Raw genomic sequence first — 20738 nt, forward strand, 5'->3', positions numbered from 1 at the left:
TGTTACCACCTGGTCTCAGGGACTGCAGGTGTGTACCATCACACCAGCTCATTTTTTTACTTTTTTTTTAAGAGATGAGGTTTTGCCATGTTGCCCAGGCCAGTCACGAACTCCTAGGCTCAAGAGACATACCCTTTTCAGCCTCCCAAAGTGCTAGGCATGTTGCTTTGGATCTTCCCTTGCATTCACTCTGGAAGTATCCCAATAAACTAGCTGTAATCACCAAAAAGAACTACTTGTGTTCCTGAATAGTTGCCTGGGAGGGGCTGTTCAGTTTCCTATCAAAATGGTATATGGGAATGTACTACATGAGTAACTCTCTTCCAGCTTTTTGTTGTGTGGCTACAAACTATTGTACCTTTTTGCAACAAACACAAGAATTTCCATGTCAATTGTATTTCCAACTGTCCCCTTGGCCTAAAATGGACACATTGTACATCATAGTTTAGAGGGGGCTAATCAGGACTGGAAAGAAATGAAAAACACAGGCACTTAATTTGAAGAGAAACCAGAGTTTCAATTTCTCAGAGAATGTGAACAGAGTTTCAATTTCTCAGAGAATGTGAACAAAGGGTAACATACCCTGCTTGAGAATAAATATAAAGTTCTTGCCCTTAAACTGCTGAGTAGAACATGTAGTTGAATTGGTACAGATGCTTTTACTCTACCCATCTGAGAACAAGAACAATCCATCCGTTGTACAGCATAGCAAAGTGCTTGATACTTAAATACTTTCAATGAATGATTTTTCAGTGAGAGAACATATCGAAATAACCCTTACATCTCTCTCCTTTGTAGAATATAACAGTAAGAGTGATACTAAAATACTTAACAGTTTTTACAGTATGAGCACTGTGAAGACGTGAATAGGCTAATGTCACTTAACGAGGATCTTTCTTGTGAACCCGCTGGTGGATGTGAAGGTTGGAGCTCTGGCTGAAGCCCTTCCCACACTTGCTGCACTCATAGGGCTTCTCTCCAGTATGTACTCTCTGGTGGATGAGGAGTTTGGAACTCTGGCTAAATCCCTTCCCACACTTGCCACAGTGATAGGGCTTCTCTCCGGTGTGGACTCTGAGATGGATGCGAAGATCCGAGCTCTGGCTGAAACCCTTGCCACACTCATAGCATTGGTAAGGCTTCTCTCCCGTGTGGATGCACCGGTGAATGTGAAGGTTCGAGCTCTGACTGAAGCCCTTCCCACACTCGCCACACTTGTAGGGCCTCTCTCCTGTGTGTACTCGCTGGTGGATGTGCAGGTTTGAGCGTTGACTGAAGCTCATACCGCACTCCCCACACTCATAGGGCTTTTCTCCAGTGTGGACTCGCTGGTGGATATGCAGTTTGGAGCTCTGACTAAAGCCCTTCCCACACTTGTCACATTTATAAGGTTTCTCGCCTGTATGGACAGCATGATGAATGAGCAGACTTGAGCTCCTGGTGAAGCCCTTCCCACACTTGTCACACTTATAAGGCTTCTCATCTGTGTGGACTGCCTGATGGATAAGCAGACTCGAGCTCCTTGTGAAGCCCTTCCCACACTGCTCACATTTGTAGGGTTTTTCTTCTGTGTGATCTCTCTGGTGAAGTAGTAGCTCTGAGCTTTGACTGAAGTTCTTACCACACTGACTACATTCACATTGTTTGTCTGTAGTGTGGGTTTTCTCATCTGGATGACCATCTGGGCTGCCGTTAAGTATTTTCCCACAGTTATTACAGTCACAGGGTTTCTCCTCTGTATGAGCTCTCTGCTGACTATAACTGACCACCTGTGATTTCCATAAATAAATGTCTTTGCAGTTACAGTCAAGGGGATCTAAAGATTCTTTTAACTGGCCATTCTGGCAAGTTGCCTCACCACTTAACAATGGTGAGGCCAGTTCTGGTCCATGAGACACCAGTTTAACTTGAAGGTTTTCTGAACAACTTTCCCCCCTTCTCACTTTTCTCTCAGTGCCTTCTTCCATTACAAAGAGATGTTTGCTTTCCTGATGATCCTGAGGCTCATTCTTACAGAACTTCACTGAAGAGTTTTGTGTGTTTATTTGGCTTGGGACTTTCAAAGGCAAATATGTTTCGCTTTCAATGTTTTTGAAATCATCACTTTGAAGAGTCATCATATCGTCCCTGTTTCTCAAAATATAAGAAGATGCTTCTCCCCACTGTTGACAAGGGGAAAGATCTAGTTCAGGCTCCCCATCCACTTCCCCTTGATGATTCACAATACAATCCCGACTCCCAGTAATTATACTGGCCATCCCTTCCAAAATTAGCCAGCAGGAAAGCTCATGTAACAGATCCTGAGTGCTTTCTGCTGAAGATTCTCCACAGAATTTTCACTCAAGTATCCTAGGGAACAAAGAGAGTTCAGTGGTGAGAACAAAGGGTAGACTTCAAGATTTCAAGAATGTGAGTGCCAAAGGCTTGAAGGCTTAAAAACTAGGAAAAAATTCAGCTTGTCCTTATAGTCATTTATGTGCTTTGGGTTAACGTCAGGTACATTTGAATCTGGGTACAAGACAGAAATCTTCTCTTGGCTTTTAAGCATAGCCAAGGAAATTCTTCTCTTACTAATCCTACAAAAGGCTGTAAGTCCTATATCCTTGCTGACAATAACATTTCATCTCATCTCACATCATTTTATGTTATTTTTTTTTTGAGACAGCGTCTCGCTCTCTTGCCCAGGCTGGAGTGCAGTGGTGTGATCTGGTCTCACTGCAACCTCTGCCTCCCGAGTTCAAGCAATTTTCCCACCTTAACCTCCAAAATAGCTGGGATTATAGGTGCCTGCCACCACGCCCAGATAATTTTTGTATTTTTAGCAGAGACATGGTTTCGTCATGTTGACTAGGCTGGTCTTGAACTCCTGGCCTCAAGTGATCCACCTGCCTCAGCCTCCCAAAGTGCTGGGATTACAGGTAATGAGCCACCATTCCTGGCCTACTTTCCTTTAAGTAAATATGCACTTAACTGGTATTCTGCTTTCATAGGTGTTGGGGATACAAGGAAGAAAACAGAAATCCTTTTGCTTAACAAGCTAAAGTTTCCTGGGAAGAAAGACAAATATATCAAACAATGATAATACTAAGTGAGTGGTACAGATGAATGTATAGTACAATAGAGTACAAGAAAAGTATGCACAACCAGCCACAAAGGCACAGAGGAGGAACACTCACCTCAGACCCTGGGGCTTAGGAGGACTTCTGGGAGAAAATGACAGGAAAAAAAAAAAGAGAAGTGAAATGTGAAGAAAATTACAAGTGGCTTCTTACAAAGAAGATAAAAAGGTAACAGTGGTGAAGAATGTGCCCCGGAGGGGAAGTAAGAAGCTAGCGCAAAGGGCTTAGTGTCTAATTATAAGGATCTTAGGGTTAAACTCTACAGGGATTGAAAACTATTTAAGGATTTAAATTCAGAGTAAAATGATTGACTTTGTGACTATAAACACCACTGGAAAGCAAGACTTTAGGTAGCGAGATGGCTGCTATTACAAATCAGAAGAAAAACGGTAAGGATAATGGTTGTGGAGAGAATGGGAGAGATTCATTCAGATCATGTGATGACAAACTAAACCTAGAAGAGAAAGGAGGTACCAAGCCTGTTCCTTGGGATCCCAGCCTGAGTGACTGGGTATGGTGGTGCTATGTAATCAGATAGGAAATGCCAGAGGAAGAAGCTGAAGTAGGGAAGGGGGCAGAAACTCAAATCTGCCTTGTATAATCTGTGGTGCTGGTAGAATATCCTTGCAGCACTGGTCAGTAAGCAGTGAGATATATATATAGGTCTGGAACTCCTGTGAGAGAACTGTGCTAGGAATACAGAGTTTAGACTTACTGGTATATTAAACGAACAAACAAACAAAAAATCCTCAGACTTACTACTCCTAAATGATAAAGAACAGATGGATTAGGAGTGATGGAGAAACTAGGAGAAAAAATGTACAGCTCAAATTATTTATAACAGGAGGCTTCTTCATGGGCAAAGCATCTTACGAAATCTTAGAAATTCAGAAACCAAACTCAGAATCAATAACTACAAAGGGAACAATGACCCATTTCTCTGGAGTCTGTGTCTCAGGAAGTAACAAATAAACAATGATAAAGTAAGATATTTCTTAATTCAACCCAGGCATTCCTAACAGCTGTGCTAGTTTCTGCTGTTAGTAGCACTCTCCCAGCTTGCCCTCATTTTCTTAGAAATACTGGATGGCTAACAGCAGTGGCCTCATATAAAGCCCCAAGAATAAACTAAATAATCTGCTAAAGAAAGACTGCTAATAGTATTAACGGGACTAATGAGAGAACAAAGGTTGAGGTAATGCTAAACCAACACAATGATTAAGGTACAAAAAAGAAGCAATTGACAACATATGTGCAAATAATAAAACCTCAAGCTAAATTTTTATTTATTTTTTTGAGACAGAGTCTCCCTCTTGTCACCCAGGCTGGAGGTGCAATGGTGCAATCTCGGCTCACTTCAAACTCTGTGTCCCAGGTTCAAGCGGGTCCTGCCTCAGCCTCCCAAGTAGCTGGGATTATAGGCACCCACCACCACTCCTGGCTAATTCTTGTAGAGATGGGGTTTCACCATGTTGGCGAGGATGGTCTTGAACTCCTGAGCTCAGGTCATCCACCTGCCTCAGCCTCCCAAACTGCTGGGATTACAGTTGTGGGCCACTGTGGTAGGCCCTCACGCTAAACTTTTAATGGTAGTTCTGACAAAGAAGATGCCCAGGGCTGGAAATGAAGAAGCAAGGCATGCCCCCAGATAACTTAGTGTCAAAAGAGGTGGTCTTAAAAATGACTTACACTGCTATGCAGGGGAGCACGGGGACTAGGAGGCCCATCGAGGCTCAGCCCTAGCCCTCAGCCCACCCACCCGGGGAGTTTACTGCCTGGGTACTCCCCTTGTCCATGACTCTAGCCACAAAACAATTCAATTTTGTTTTTTTTTTCCAAAATAAAACCTCAGCTAGCTCTGCCAACTGCCCCCTCACACAAATGAAAAAAAAAAAGGCCTACGATATCCACCACCTGGATCTTATTGCCTCCCTCCTTAGCCCAATCAGCAGAAGTATCCCCTAAAGTAGAACACACATGCCTGCCAAAGTGGCTCAGGCACGGGTTGAGGACACACTCCAATATCACACTGAGAACACAAGAATTTTGAAAAAATATATAAGGAGACAATTTTTTTTTTGGAGTTGGAGTCTCACTCTGTCACCCAGGCTGGAGTGCAGTGGTGTGATCTCCGCTCACTGCAATCTCTGCCTCCCGGGTTCAAGCCATTCTCCCGCCTCAGCCTCCCGAGTAGCTGGGACTACAGGCATGTGCCACCACGCCCAGCAAATTTTTTATATTTTTAGTAGAGATGGGGTTTCACCATGTTAACCAGGATGGTCTTGATCTCCTGATCTGGTGATCCGCCTGCCTCAGCCTCCCAAAGTGCTGGGATCACAGGCGTGAGCTACCACACCCAGCGGACAAACAAAATTTAAAAGGTACATAATTAAAATCCCAGAAAAACTGGAGTGGACATCACATTTAAACACAATCTAATAATATTAATCTTGCTTCCCAGCGCCTGCGTGCGCATACGCGGAGCGCGCAGCGGTTGGGCCGTTAAACTGTTCGGCCCTGGGATCCGCCGCGATTCTGCGATCAGCCGGCACTAGCCGCCATGAGCACTCGGATTTGAGCCGGCGCCATCGAGCCTGGGGGCATAGCCTGCAGCGGCCAAGCTCATGTCTGACTGAGCAGGACGCCGCCGCCGCCGCCGCCGCTTCCTCCTCAGCCGGCGGCAGCCCGGGTCCAGCAACCGCGGCCGAAGACTACTGGGACAGGCGCCTGCTGCGAACAGGAGGAGGTCGCATGGCCTCATCCCGGGCTGCCGCTCCAGGCGCCTCCTCTGCGGCCCCGTAGCTCTGAGGTTGCTTGCGCGCCCCGCCGTGGATCATATGAAGATCAGACAGCAGCTGTTAATGACACTCTGAGGTAGCCGAAGCATAGAGAAGACCAATGGTGCCACTGAGCAGATAGGCCGGGATGAGAGTGGTGGTGGTGGTGGCAGTGACCCTGGAGAGGCCCCCACACGTGCTGCTCGTGGAGAACTTCGCTCTACACAGGGCCCACTCAGCTCTGCACCAGAGATTGTGCACGAGGACTTGAAGATGGGGTCTGATGGGGAGAGTGACCAGGCTTCAGCCACATTCTCAGACGAGGTGCAGTCTCCAGTGAGAGTGCCCATGCACAACCATCCCCCATGCAAGATCTCCACTGAGGACATCAACAAGCACCTATCACTACCAGCTGACACCTGGCTACCTGAGAGCTACCTTGAGAAGCTGACCCTCAATAGCCCCATCTTTGACAAGTCACTCAGCCGCCGCCTCCATCATGTCAGCCTGTCTGAGACTGGCTTTGGGAAACTGGAGACTTACATTAAGCTGGACAACGTGGGCGAGGGTACCTATGCCACCGTCTACAAAGGCAAAAGCTCACAGACAACCTTGTGGTGCTCAAGGAGACCAGACTGGAACATGGAGAGGGGACACCGTGCACGGCCATCAGGGAAGTGTCTCTACTCAAGGACCTCAAACACGCCAACATTGTTATGGTACGTGACATAATCCACCTGGAGAAGTCCCTCTCCCTTGTCTTTGAGTACCTGGACAAGGACCTCAAGCAGTACCTGGATGACTGTGGGAACATCATCAACATGCACAATATGAAACTGTTCCTGTTCCAGCTGCTCCATGGCCTGGCCTACTGCCACCAGCAGAAGGTACTACACTGAGACCTCAAGCCCCAGAACCTGCTCATCAATGAGAGAGGAGAGCTCAAGCTGGCTGACTTTGGTCTGGCCCGAGCCAAGTCAATCCCAACAAAGATGTACTCCAATGAGGTGGGGACACTGTGGTACTGTCCCCTGACATCCTGCTTGGGTCCACGGACTACTCTACTCAGATTGACATGTGGCGTGTGGGCTGCATCTTCTATGAGATGGCCACAGGCTGGGCCCTCTTCCCGGGCTCCATGGTGGAGGAACAACTGCATTTCATCTTCCACATCTTAGGAACCCCAACTGAGGAGACGTGGCCAGGCATCCTGTCCAATAAGAAGTTCAAGACCTACAACTACCCCAAGTACCAAGCCGAGGCCTTTTTGAGCCACACACCCCGACTTGATAGTGATGGGACTGACCTCCTTACCAAGCTGCTGCAGTTTGAGGGTCGAAATCGGATCTCTGCAGAGGATGCCATGAAACATCCATTCTTCCTTGGTCTGGGGGAGCGGATCCACAAACTTCCTGACACTTCTTCCATATTTGCACTAAAGGAGATTCAGCTACAAAAGGAGGACAGCCTTCGGTCTTCATCAATGCCTGACTCAGGCAGGCCAGCTTTCCGCGTGGTGGACACCGAGTTCTAAGCCACAGACCGAGGCCCCAGCAGGCAGTGGCTGGAGGGATGCCATACCCTTCGCAGGGCAGGCCCCAACTACATCTTCCCTGCTTACTCTCTGCCTACCTGCCTGAGCCACGTTCACCTGCCCACCTGTCCCTTGCTGCCTGCCCAAACACCCGACCATTGGCCTGTCAACCAACCCACTGGCCTGTCTGCTGGGTGCTAACAAAGCGCTCATCACTCCTTCAAAAAAAAAAAAAAATGAAACATATTGCCATGAAAAATAATAATTCTAAATTAATAAAATAATAGAAGATGATGATAGATTAGGGAACTTGTTTCATAGATACGTGTCAGGCTGTTTTATTCAAAGGCCTGCAATTTAGATGAGTTAAACAGTAAAATGAACACAGGGCTAAGATGAAGATTGAGGAATTCTAAGAATGCATATGGAAAGACAGACAAATAGGTAAAAGTAAATGCCCATCTCCAAGGAGTTGCATGAGGACAGTGAAGACAGAACACAGGGAGAGAAAATGATCAAAGAAATAACAAAAAAATGTTTCCTAGAATTCAAGATTCAGGGCCCAATAAATGCTAAAAAATGTTATGTAAAAAGATCCCTAACTAAATGTAACCTTTTAAAACCTCAGGACTTCAAGGAAAAACCAAAACGAAACCAAGAAAATGCTAAAAGTTTCTAAACAGAAAAGCCAGGTTATGTGCAAATAAATGAGAATTACGTTGACAATGAACAACTAATTAGCAATATTGCAAATCTTCAATATCTTCAAATTTTGGGTAAAATGGGATTGTGAAATTATAATTTTTACTCAGCCAATTAACCATTTAGAAGTCAATAAAATATATAATTAGGCCAGGTGTGGTGCTTCATGTCTGTAATTCCTGCTCTTTGGGAGGCTGAGGCGAAGGGATTGCTTGAGCTCAGGAGTTTGAAACCAGTGTGTGCAACATGGCAAAACTCTACAAAATACAAGACAAAACAAGAAAACCCCAGACCCCAAAACAATAGTTAGTTGAATCAACTGTTGAAACATAAAAGAAAAAAGCAAAACTCTACAATAACAGTATGGAGTCAAAACCCCACAAATAAAATATATTTTTAAAAAGCAAGTATTAGCTTCAGAGGGAAAATAATAAAGGAACTATAATCATACTGTACTACTTGACTATATAGTGAATAACTAGTTACAAAGTCAAAGCACTGTAAGCATTAATCACTGACATGACTCTAACATAAATTCTCGGGAGGCTAGGCATTTGGGGAAGTAACATAAAAAAACTACATCTTCATTTATAATAGAGAAAGTCAATAGAAATTATAAAATATTGATAAATTGAGAAATAACAGTATATCACAATACAATAAACTTAAATTTAGATGATACTGTGGTACCATTTTCTATCTGTTACACTAGCACAAACCCGACGTCTGAAGACACACATTGCTCGTGAGTGGAAACTGAAATGGACAGACGTTTTGACAATTATCAATGTCATAAATGTATGCACTCAGTATTCCAGCTTAGAACTTTACTCCTCAGATTTCTAGGCAAAGTTTGTAAAATGACATTTACACGAGACTGCTCACTTTGTAAAGGCCAATGACCAAAACATGAGCTACAAACATGAAAGAAACTTCATTGTGCACCTTTTATATTTATTTATGTATTAGTTTTATTTGTTATTTTTTGAGATGGAGTCTCACTCTGTCGCCCAGGCTAGTGTGCAGTGGAGCCATCTCAGCTCACTGCAACCTCCGCTTCCCTGGTTCAAGCGATTCTTCTGCCTCACCCAGCTAATTTTGTGTATTTTTAGTAGAGATGGGGTTTCATCGTGTTAGCCAGGATGATCTCAATCTCCTGACCACCTGCCTCAGCCTCCCAAAGTGCTGGGATTACAGGTGTGAACCACTAATATTTATTTTTTGACTATGTGAATGCATTTATTGTTTACATGAGAGAGAAAAATAACTATATAAACATACTGTCTGGAGTAGGACAAATCCAATAAGGAGTTAGAAAGATGAAAATGGAGTGCCTTTGGGAAGCCACATTGTGGCTGATGGAGCAGCAGAGCCAGGTAACAGGAACGTTTTTATTATGAGCTGTCCATACGACTTGTTTTACCCAGGTGTGTGTATTACTTTGTTTACAAATTTCAAAAGTAATGGCAAAAATGAAAAATGACAAAAAAAAAAAAACAAAAAACAGGGCAGTTTGTGGCAGTTACATCACAAAATGGGCTGAAATGATGGAATGGATTTTAAAGGATATTGCTTCAACACCCATAACATACAGCAGTTGGAAATGGCTAGTCGTTGTAGAAATTGTAGGCATATGAAAATCAGTGGGGGAGGAATTTTACGAAAGGTGCATTTTCATAAGCAGTAATGAAAGTGTAATGTTAGGTTTAAAAAAAAATGTTTAAAATAATATAAAGAATGAGGCCGGACACGGTGGCTCATGCCTGTAATCCCAGCACTTTGGGAGGCTGAGATGGGTGGATCACTTGAGGTCAAGAGTTCAAGATCAGCCTGGCCAACATGACAAAACCCAGTTGCTAATAAAAATACAAAAAACAGCTGGGCATGGTGGTGGGCACCTGCAGTCTCAGCTACTCAGGAGGCTGAGGCAGGAGAATTGCTTGAACCGAGGAGGTGGAGCTTACAGTAAGCCGAGATTGTGCCACTGCACTCTAGCCTGGGTGACAGAGTGAGACTTCGTCTAAAAGAAGAAGAAAAGAAAATATGAAGAATGAGTGTATAACATTAGGAGAAAATATTGACATGAGAAAAGGGGTCCTTTTATAGGGAGTTAACATGGCAGAAAAAAGCTCTAACTCACACTCCATAAAACAGCAAATTAAAAGTGCACACAGTGCAATCCCATAAAATTTTAATACATATAATATACATACATAAGTATAGAGTACATAGTGATTTTATTTCATATTATACTATGTTTTTGAGGCTTTTATATCTTACCCGTATAAAAGAAAAATGTTGAACAACTAGGTTCCATTTTATATCAATAAAAATGAAAACTTAGAGCAGAGCTTGAAACTGGAAGCCCATCTTCTACTTCATTTTTGTCTCCCTGTAAACCATTCTCTACAAAGCAGTCAGTGATACTGGGTCAATCAGAGCACACCATTCCCTGATCCAATGGCTGCCCACTAAAGATAAATCCACTTTTTTTTTTTGAGATGGGGTCCCATGCTGTCTTTTAGGCTGGAGTGCAGTGGCGCTATCTCAGCTCACTGCAACCTCCACCTCCCCGCTCAAGCGATTCTCCCACCTCAGCCTCCCAAGTAGCTGGGATTACAGGCATGTGCCATAACGTCTGGCTAACTTGTCAAAAATCTACTTTTTCCCAGTGCCTTCAATGCCATAACTGGGCCAGGCCCTGCCCACGACCTCTTCTCAGTCTGTTCTTAGATGCACCCTGCTGGTCTACCACATTCCTCCTTAAAGGTCTTTGGGTCTCTTGTGTGTTTCTCATTGCCTGGAATGTTCTTCCCCTCCCTAGCCACCTGCTTAAACTATTGATCTCTTAGCTCCCAGTTTAATGTCACTTCAGAGGCTCTCCCTAAGACACATTCACAACCCGCATTCCATCACATGCCTTCGATCTCTTAGTGTTCCATCCTTCATAGGACTTACCAACTGAATAGTAATACTCCAAAGAATTACATCATAAATGATGTTTAAGGGAGACTTGCAACATCTAATTTGAGCTTGAAAAACAATGGCAACAATCTAATTTTTACCCTATTTCATTCATTACATAGACTCATTTTAGGGCAGTATCTGTGGGATCTAGGCATGTTAATAAATTTAAAAGTTGTTAAAGTTAAAAAAGAATTGGTGGGAGATTTTAGATACTGAGGATGAGAAGAAACTTTTTTGAGACAGGGTCTCACTCTGTGGCCTAGGCTGCAGCCTAGAGATCTTCGCTCACTGTAGCATCAACCTCCCTGGCTCAGGTGATTCTCCCACCTCGGCCTCCCACTTAGTAGCTGGAACTACAGGCATGTGCCACCAGGCCCGAAATTTTTTTATACTTTTTGTAGAGGGCGTTTTGCCATGTTGCCCAGGCTGGTCTCCAGCCCCTGGGCTTAAGTAATCTTCCTACCTCTGCCTCCCAAAGTGTTAGGATTACAGGAATGAGACACTGCGCCTAGCCCAAGAGAAATTTAATATGGTCATGGCCTGTTTCTAAACTAGGAGACTAGAACAACTTTAATACTGACAAAAGTGGGAATATAAGAAAGGAACTTAAAAAGGAAAAGAATTTTAAGCTTATCAAAATAGAAAGGAGAGTTGAACACCACTAAATGTTTAACAACAGCTCCTCCTACATGTGGACATACATAGCATGCATTCTCAGGGGCAATAATGTCTCCAAGGGGTGAGAATTGGTTTGTAGGGGGCACAATAAAGCTTTATCTTTTTAATTTTCTTTTTTTTTTTTTGAGAAGGCGTCTCACTCTGTTGCCCAGGCTGGAGTGCAGTGGCGTGATCTTGGCTCACTATAACCTTTGCCTCCCAGGTTCAAATAATTCTCCTGCCTCACCCTCCAGAGTAGCTGGGATTACAGGTATCCGCCATCATGCCTGGCTAATTTTTGTATTTTTAGTAGAGATGGGTTTCGCCACGTTGGCCAGGCTGGTCTTGAACTCCTAACCTCAGGTGATCTGCCCACCTCTGCCCACCTCACCTCCCAGCTCATGCTGGGATTACAAGCATGAGCCACTGTACCTGGCCAAACAAATCCTACATATTATGCTTGTTTGGGACCCACAAAAACAATCCTACCTGACAAAATCTTATTCCTTCATATGTAATTTCTCTAAAGGAGAAATTTAATTTGTCTCCTTTTGGCGGGGAGAGAGTAATGATAAAGAACAAGGCTGAGAAACACTGATGATGTAGTGACTTAAAACCAAAGAGCCCTTTGGGATTTCACGTTAGAAAAAAGGCAGAAGCCAGAGAATCTGCAGGGAGGAGGATTAAGAGAGAAGCTGGAGGAAACAGAAAAACTATTTCATACATGACAAAGAATTTCCAGAGAAGGTCACCACTATAGAAGCCATCAGTAAAACAGGTAAGAGTAAATATGCTGGAAGAAAAATTTAAAAAAGGAACAAACTGAAAGAGACAAAAGTTCAGTGGTAACCTCCAAGGGGGCAATTTTGGTATGAGAAGGGAGCACAAGTGCTGGGTTTACATAAAGAACGTGCAAAGGCCTGGTTTACCACCTGGAGGTAACGACTTCGTCCTGTAGCACTCTCATTACTCCCTGGGATTAGCTGAAAATAGACATTGAAAGGCCAGTTACTGAGGGAAGAAAACCAGGGCCCCTTGTGGATTGAGGAAGGGAAAATCCCTGAAAGCTACCATGATGGCACCTTTTTCAGTGTGTACGTGTTTTATTTTTAAACAGGGTCTCACTGTCGTCAGTGCAGGAGTGCAGTGATGTCGTCTCAGCTCACTGCAACCTCAGCCTTCCCAGCTCAAAAGGTCCTCTCATCTCAGCCTCCTGAGTAGCTGGGATTACAGGCAACTGCCACCATGTCTGACTCATTTTGTAATATTTTGCAGACACAAGGTTTCGCTGTATTGCCCAGGCTGGTGTTGAACTCATGAGCTCAGGCTATCTGCCTGCCTCAGCCTCCCAAACTGCTGGGATTACAGGCATGAGCCACTGTACCTGGCCACTTTTCAGTGTTTTTTTTTTGTAGAATGTATGGTTTTGGCTACAAAATGGCAATTTCACATGGTTCAATCTAGTAGGTACACATTCATCTCCCCATCTAATTAAAATTCCTTATCAACGTATTTTTTAATGACTACACACTTTTCTGTGATCCATGATAATTTGCCTGACCAATCCCATGATAGATTTAGTGAGTAAATAATTTTTTCACTATTTTAAATAATTCAATAATAAGCATCTTCGTTCACAATTTTCAGTTGGAGTTACTGATTATTGCCTTAGAACAGATATCTAAAAAATAATGAAAATGTTTGAATCTCCTTGATTCAGGCAGTCAAAAAGTGTTTTATCTGGCTCCTGCCTGTAATCCTAGCTACTCTGAGGCCAAGGTATCGCTTGAACCTGGGAGCTGCGATTGTGCCACTGCACCCTAGCCTCCAGCCTGGGCAAAAGAGGGAGGCTCTGTCTAAAAAAAAAAATGTTTTATCTGGGTATGAGAATATCTCACCACAAGTTTTGATTATTTTTGGGAGGGCATGAATTCCTGAAGGTGTAAGAAAAGAAATAATGGAAACTAGATATTGCAAGGCAGGGAGAGGACATTCAGTGAAAAATAAACTAGATGGCACAAGACCAATGTGGGGGAAATATGGGAAAGGTAAGAGTACAGAGAGGCAAGTCACCATTACTGGGAAAGACCACAACCTCCTGCAGAGGCAGAAGGGACATAAGTGAGTAGATCAGGTAAAACAGTAGCACATGGGAAACATCCCAGAAATCCCTGCTTTTGACACAGACCACAAGATATCAGAAAACTCCTGGAACACTGGAAAAGGGACTCCTGTTGTGGATTAGCCTGGCTTATAACTTGCTATGATGCCTGGTGCTCTTTGGGGTTCACTTGCCATTATATAATGATCTTTATCTCGTTCCACCTGAGAGATCACATTTGGGAAACTCACAGGGATTGGGTGATGTGCAAAAGCAAAATCAGTCCCACCTCTAGCTTATAAAGGATGGAACAGGTATGGTTTTTAAGACAACCCAGTAAAACTACCATTCTCCAATTCTTAGAATAGTCAGAAAACATCCTTTTGTGCCAAAAAGGAAGAAGGAAACAAAGATGCCCATGGGCAGGTGTCCAGGTCCACATGTCCTTACCCACCAAGACCAAGTTCCCATTGTTTCCCAGCATCACAGCTCTGCACAGGTTCCTGGGAGCAGAGTCCAGGTTGCCCCACTCCTCCTCGGTGAAGGCCACAGAGCCATGCTTGAATGCAACTGGTTCCTAAAATATTAAGCACATTCCTCCTCAACAAACAACCATCTGTACAAATGCCCTGGAAGGGGTGTGAAGTCACCAGCACTGGAAAAGGTAAGAAAGGTAGAGAAGTTTGTAGCTCAGGGGATCTGAGTGAGCTAAGTCAAATTCTGTTGGAAGATCTTTCCTTTTCACCTACTTGGCTACTTCCATCCAAATCATTTCCCTTGTGCCTACAAAACATGTCTAAGCTCAAGTTCTCACTACCGACTCTTTCCTTGTCACTGTCTTCTTGTGTCATTGCTGAGTTGTCATCTTCACCCCATTCCCACCATTATCCTGACAATCTTAACATTCTCAGGAATAATTTACTCAACCCTCTGACCTCACGTTTCTTCATCTCCACAGGGCGAATGACCTCAGCCACATTTCATCTAACTGTGATGACCATAATCAGGAGTCCACTACCTGGACCCCTCTGCTCTTAAAATATTAATCTCCCTAATATTCTACACCTTAAAAATCACTTCCTATGCTGTTTTTCCTCCTCGCTCATATTTGCTTCATCAAGGTCATCACCCTTAACCCTTCCTCTTTTTTACCTCTCAGCCATAGTATGCTTCTGATCTCCAGGTTTCCCTAGTTGTATCCATCATATGTCCTTTCTTCTTCTAAACTAAGTAGTTGAACATTACTGGGAAAATAAAACAGTACATACACACACAGCCATAAAACACTCTTCTCAGGGATCCCTTAGCTTAAAATACCATCCACTGCTAAATATTTATTTCCAGCCCTAACCGCTCCCCTCACCTCCAGACTCTGACTTTCTACCTTTTAACATCTACACTGGGACATATAAAGGTGCTTAAAACTTAACAGGTCCCAGCATTTGGGGACACTGAGGTGAGCAGATCACTTAAGGTCTGGCGTTCAAGACCAGCCAGGCCAACATGGTGAAACCTTGTCTCTACTAAAAATACAAAAATTAGCCAATTGAGGTGGCATGCATCTGTAGTCCCAGCTACTCAGGAGGCTAAGGTGGGAGGATCGCTTGAACCCAGGAGGTGGTGGCTGCAGTAGGCCAAACAACCAAAAAACTTAACAGGCCCCAACAGAACTCCTGCTCCCAGCAATCTCCATCAACATCTGCCCTTCCCCAGATCGTCCCCATTTTAGTAAACAGCCACAAGAACCACTCAATTGCTTAAACCAAAATCCCAGAAGTCATTTCATTCTCATCTTCACATCTCAGCCATCACCCACCTCCTTTACCTCTAAGGCGTATCGACATCCACCCAGCTTTCCCCACACTGTCACCTCTCCACGCCTGGGTGGCATGTGTCTCACTTGAACCAACCTCCTGCTTGATCTGTCTCTACTCTTGCTACCCCAAACATGAGTTTTCCACATGGCAGCCAAGGTGATCTTTTAAAACAAAAACTAGGCCAAGTGTGAAACTCTCAAAGGCTTTTCAGGGGCTATTGAGTAAAATCCAGAGTCTTCATCCTGGCCCGTGAGGCTCTCCTGTCACCTCCCCAACCATGGCCTCTCTTATGATCATACTCAGCACCAGGTGCCCAGCAGGCCCTTAAACCACATCAAATTCATTGTAGTTTTTGTGCTAGCTGCCCTCTCCCTTCCTTATCATTCAGTTCTCGGCCCAACTGTCGCCTCCTCAGAAAGCATGTCCTGACCATCTAATCCACAGGTGTACCCTGTATCTATCATTTTCCTGGTTTAATTAATTTCTTCTTACGACTTGTGCCTCATTTTATTTTCTTATTTATTCACTTGCTTTCTTATTTACTGTTTCTCCCCACTGAGAGCTAAGTTCCCCAAGAACAGAGAGGCTGCCTCATTTGTTCATGATTGCATCCTCAAAACCTCAAATAGGGCCTGCGACTTAAGAGGAGTCCAAATTATTCAGTCAATGTCAGCAAATCTGGTTCCCTCCAGGGCTCTGTCTGATGAAACAATGCTTCTTAAACATCCTGTGGTGAAGAACCAGTTTTTGTTTTTGTTTTTCAAGTTCTCAATTTTAGTACTTATATCTGCACAGTGCATGGGCTGGCACCACTCTCTAAGGCACATTTTCAAAAGCAGAGTGATAGAATATGTAAAAAGTCATAAGGGCTGTCTCATAAATTCGATCAGCTAAGCCAGCTTCGGCCTGAGTCTAAAGAGGCACCACTCTCTAAGGCACATTTTCAAAAGCAGAGTGATAGAATATGTAAAAAGTCATAAGGGCCGTCTCATAAATTCGGGCCTGAGTCTAAAGAGGCACCACTCCCTCCTTCCTTGGGCCTGCGCTGCAGGAGTGACATGACTTACCCAACTCGTCACCAGTGGGGAAGGGAAGAATGAGGGTAAAGATAAAGGTAAGGATGGGTACTTTCTCCCAGGCTTTCTGTTCAAGGTCACTGGTCTCCACTCTGAGGAAGAGGGCTGGAAGAGAAGCCTCAAGCCCCTGAGTAAAGGTGGGACAAACAAGCAGAGGCAAAGGTTGCTGCCTTCAAGCTCCATCACCATATCCTTTAGCAAGGCATGACGGCGTATTACAAGTGAGTGGGCTGGCCGCTATTCACAACCAGACCTTCTCTTTAGACCACAGAGAAAAAAGTTTTTCTGTTTAAGGCTAATCTCTCCTGTGCATTCTAGATCAAATCCCTTCTATCTTCAGAGATGCAAGCCCATCAATAACTTTTATCTCCTCTGTTTTTTATCTGTCTTCCATCCAGCCATCTGGATTGTCTAACTTTCCTTCTCTACCTCAACAATATTCAAGCCATTTTAGATCCTGTCAGTTCTACCTCCTAAATTTCCCTCCAGTGTGTTACTTCTTTTCCATTTCCACTACCAGTCTTAGTAAGACTCTTGATTATTTTTTTTCTTACCTAGGCCAGAATAACTCTTTACCAATTCTTTGTAGTACAATTTTTGTCATCTTTTAGTCCCTAGGTTAGACAATCAGAGTTATTAATTTCTTAAGGTCCTGAAGATAAAGTGGCAGCTGGGATTCCATGCTGGGAAGGGAAAGGACATGCTGATGGATTACTAACTTGGTGGTAGGTAAAAAAAATGACAGGAACAGACCAAATAAGAGGAATCACTGTGACAAGGGAAGGGAGAAAAGGAAAGGAAATAGTGCTCCTGTTAAAGCAAGACAAAGCTGGGACTGAAAGACTGAAAAATCAAGTCTTCTCAGGTGTCAGTGGCACTAAGGATTCACTCCAACGCTGCACTCCTGCTTACAGTGGGGAGAGTAGACTCAATATTCTAAAGGCCAATTGAAGAGGAAAGTCACAAGATCAATTGTTTCCTGTTTCTATCAGACAAATGTCAACCTCCTCAGAACTATATACATGTCATCATGGGGCCTTCCACTTCTTTGCAGAGCCTGTCTCTGCTGTATCTATCAATTTACTTTGCAATGGAAAAGCAGGAAGAGGCACACTAGATTACCTGGAGTCATCTAACACATCATACTCGAGTTTAGCACAGTCCTTTCCACAGTATGCCCTGACTTATGGAGTTCTCCCATCCATTTAAGAGCTTTCAGTCTCAAGACAATCAATAACCCTCTTTCTGAAGCATGGGGATGAGTTAGAATTCTACTCCTCCTCTGAGATCCTAGAGCATCTTTCGCATCCCTTTATTACAGCTATCAAATCTGTCTCCCAAGTTTGCTGTAAGATTCTGAAGGATGGGGCCACACTCAACTCATCTTTGTTTTTTGAGACAGGGTCTCACTCTGTTGCCCAGGCTGGAGTGCAGTGATATGATCTTGGCTCACTGCAAGCCCCACCTCCCGGGTTCAAGCAATTCTCCTGCCTTAGCTTCCCGAGTAGCTGGAATTACAGCTGCCAACATGCCCAGCTATTTTTTTTATTCTTAGTAGACACGGGATTTCACCATGTTGGCCAGGCTGGTCTCCAGCTCCTGACCTCAGGTGATCTTCCCGCCTCAGCCTCCCAAAGTGCTGGGATTACAGTTGTGAGCCACCATGCCTGTCCTCAACTTGTCTTTAAATCCCCAGCGAGCACAATTGACTTGGAATCTGAAAGACAAATATAGATTCATATTCAATTTAAATGAATAATAATACAACTAAAAGAAAACATAAAGATAGTAAAACCCAAGACCCTCAGCTTATAGACGAAAAACCAAAGTTCATAGGGTGAAGTGACTTATCCAATGTCACGGAGGAAGGGAGAGGTGAACTAAGACTCCTGCCTTTCAGCATACCTAAGGACAATGTCTGGTACATAGAAAACACTCAGTGATTGAAATGAAGTCCTTTTTTTAAATGAAAACACACACCAGAATCTCAAAATTTACCAAACTCGCAAGACCCAGTTGTAGCGGCAACAGGGAACAGGCAGAAGCGAAGGAAAGAAAATATATGGATTCTACTCAGGTTAACCTCTCTTGAAGTCCTCAGTTACTTTTGAGGCCACAGAGAAGCCATGCTCTCAGAACCCCGATACAGCTTACTGTCCTCCAAAACAGATTTTTCTAAGAGCTCGTGTGTGTGACGGCTGTATTTGACCAGCAAAAAGATGGCCTTTGCTGGTAGTGTTAAAAATCAATTTTTTTCCCCCTTAAAACCTAGTCTGATATTTTATTCCAAACACTTCTGGTGTGATGGCCTGTTTAGTTAATGGAGAAAGAACAGGCTGAAGTTAGAAAACACAGGGTTTACTTCTGGCTTGCTGCTCTCTGCAACAAAGGACAAGACGCTTTCCGTCAGCTCCCTCAGAGTTCGAGCTCTCCACCATAAAATGCCAGGACAGGGCAAAGTGGGGGCCGACCATCTCAAACACCCTGGGAGTCTAAGGGTTAATTCTGAGGTAACCTCCTACAGATGGTTTTACCAAGACAAATGAGAACTCTCTTTTTAAAAAAGTATGACTTGGTAATTTTTATTGGAACAGTTAAATATGTAGACATCTTAATGAAAGAGAACAAAACCTGAGTATAAAAGATGAATAAGTCATTTGACCTACCTTAGAGACACTTAGATCAAGTGTATAGGGAGATACTTCACAATAAACCTTTGGATGTACAAAGATCAAGAGAATAAAAAAAGAGTGAAACTCTTCCTTTCACTCTGTCTAAAAGAGAGGATGAAGCTTAGTTCTTAAAAAAACGCCACAGATGAATCTGGAGAACATCATCCTCAGCAAACTGACACAAGAACAGAAAATGAAACACCGCATATTCTCACTCATAGGTGGGTGATGAAAAATGAGAACACATGGACACAGAAAGGGGAGTACTAAACACTGGGGTCTATTGGGGGGAAAAGGGGAGGGCCAGTGGGAGGGGGAGGTGGGGAGGGATAGCCTGGGGAGAAATGCCAAATGTGGGTGAAGGGGAGAAGAAAAGCAAAGCACACTGCCATGTGCGTACCTACGCAACTGTCTTGCATGCTCTGCTCATGTACCCCAAAACCTATAATCCAATAAAAAATTAAAAAAAAAAAAAAAAAACAACAAAAAAAACGCCACAGAGTTCTGATGCATAGCCTGGTTGAAAAGCATTTCTACGAGTGATTTTCTAACCACTGTGCTGCCATTTAACACATTTCCTCGTTTTTGACTCTTTCACAGTTAATAAATGATCATTATGAATATGCATACTTTTTGTGTACAGGTAACATATTACGCTCATCAAGACAGTAAGCTCCTTGAAGAAAAGCACGGTGGTTTATCATTCTATCTGTTTTGCTGAGACCGCTTAGCACGGGGATGAGTATGGAATAGCTTGGAATGACTTTCAACCTGAGTGAAATGTCTGGCAGGAAAAGGTAGTCTTTGAGAGGCTTCCCGTGAGAGCACAGCCCAGTGTTCTGAGCAGCGGAATAAATTCACGGAGGCAAGGTGAGTGAAAACTATCTGTGCAGAGCCTGGTGACATCATCTGGTAGCTACATGCCCTTAGTATCTTAATGTCCATACACCCATAACTATAAAACACCGTTCTGGGGCCTGACAATAAATAAAACAACGCACCTCACAGGGACATTTCAGAGAGATGGCATTTTAGGAGAAATGGAACGCCAACTCACCCAGATCTTGGTCATTTCTTACTCCCAGGGAGGACGGATTCCTGGAAAGGCAGTTAGGGAAAGAGAAAAAGCCATGAAAATCAAGCCCAGCAAGACTGCAGGGAAAAAGTTACTCCGCTCCTGCCTCTGACGCCTCGTCAGTCAACCCTTCCTCTCGCACTCCCTCCATTAGGTGAGAGGTGACGCCTTTTCTGTCACCACCTTCACCTCTCTCCACAGTGCTTTCAATTAAACAAGACAAGTCTTCCCCTTAAAACCA

The 20738-nt window shown here is 43.7% G+C and overlaps 1 protein-coding gene and 2 pseudogenes across 10 annotated transcripts in view; 2 read left to right on the forward strand and 1 right to left on the reverse strand.

Moving 5' to 3' along the window:
* Positions 1-496: 496 nt before the first annotated feature.
* The window catches only part of ZNF239 (zinc finger protein 239), a 39084-nt gene continuing 18842 nt past the window's right edge, over positions 497-20738 (reverse strand). For 6 of the 8 annotated variants that reach the window (XM_035267576.3, XM_078343946.1, XM_009009506.3 and 3 more), the window contains 2 exons: positions 20480-20520; positions 497-2349 (listed from right to left, as the gene is read on the reverse strand). In XM_035267576.3, the coding sequence (XP_035123467.1) occupies positions 882-2258 (1377 nt within the window). In that variant the 5' untranslated portion in view covers positions 2259-2349; positions 20480-20520 and the 3' untranslated portion in view covers positions 497-881. Of the gene's footprint in view, positions 2350-14311; positions 14435-16741; positions 18468-20423; positions 20521-20738 lie in introns of all 8 variants that reach the window. The other 2 variants (XM_078343947.1, XM_009009507.4) reach the window with 2 other exon arrangements.
* Positions 4295-20521, forward strand: LOC144578798 (uncharacterized; annotated as a pseudogene). Its single transcript, XR_013525243.1, has 2 exons — positions 4295-4314; positions 5521-20521. The product of XR_013525243.1 is annotated as an uncharacterized LOC144578798 (transcript).
* On the forward strand, positions 6124-20521 carry LOC103796627 (cyclin-dependent kinase 16 pseudogene; annotated as a pseudogene). The gene has a single exon (XR_013524360.1). The product of XR_013524360.1 is annotated as a cyclin-dependent kinase 16 pseudogene (transcript).

The sequence above is a fragment of the Callithrix jacchus genome, chromosome 12, assembly GCF_049354715.1.
Source record: "Callithrix jacchus isolate 240 chromosome 12, calJac240_pri, whole genome shotgun sequence".
Taxonomy (NCBI): Eukaryota; Metazoa; Chordata; class Mammalia; order Primates; family Cebidae; genus Callithrix; species Callithrix jacchus.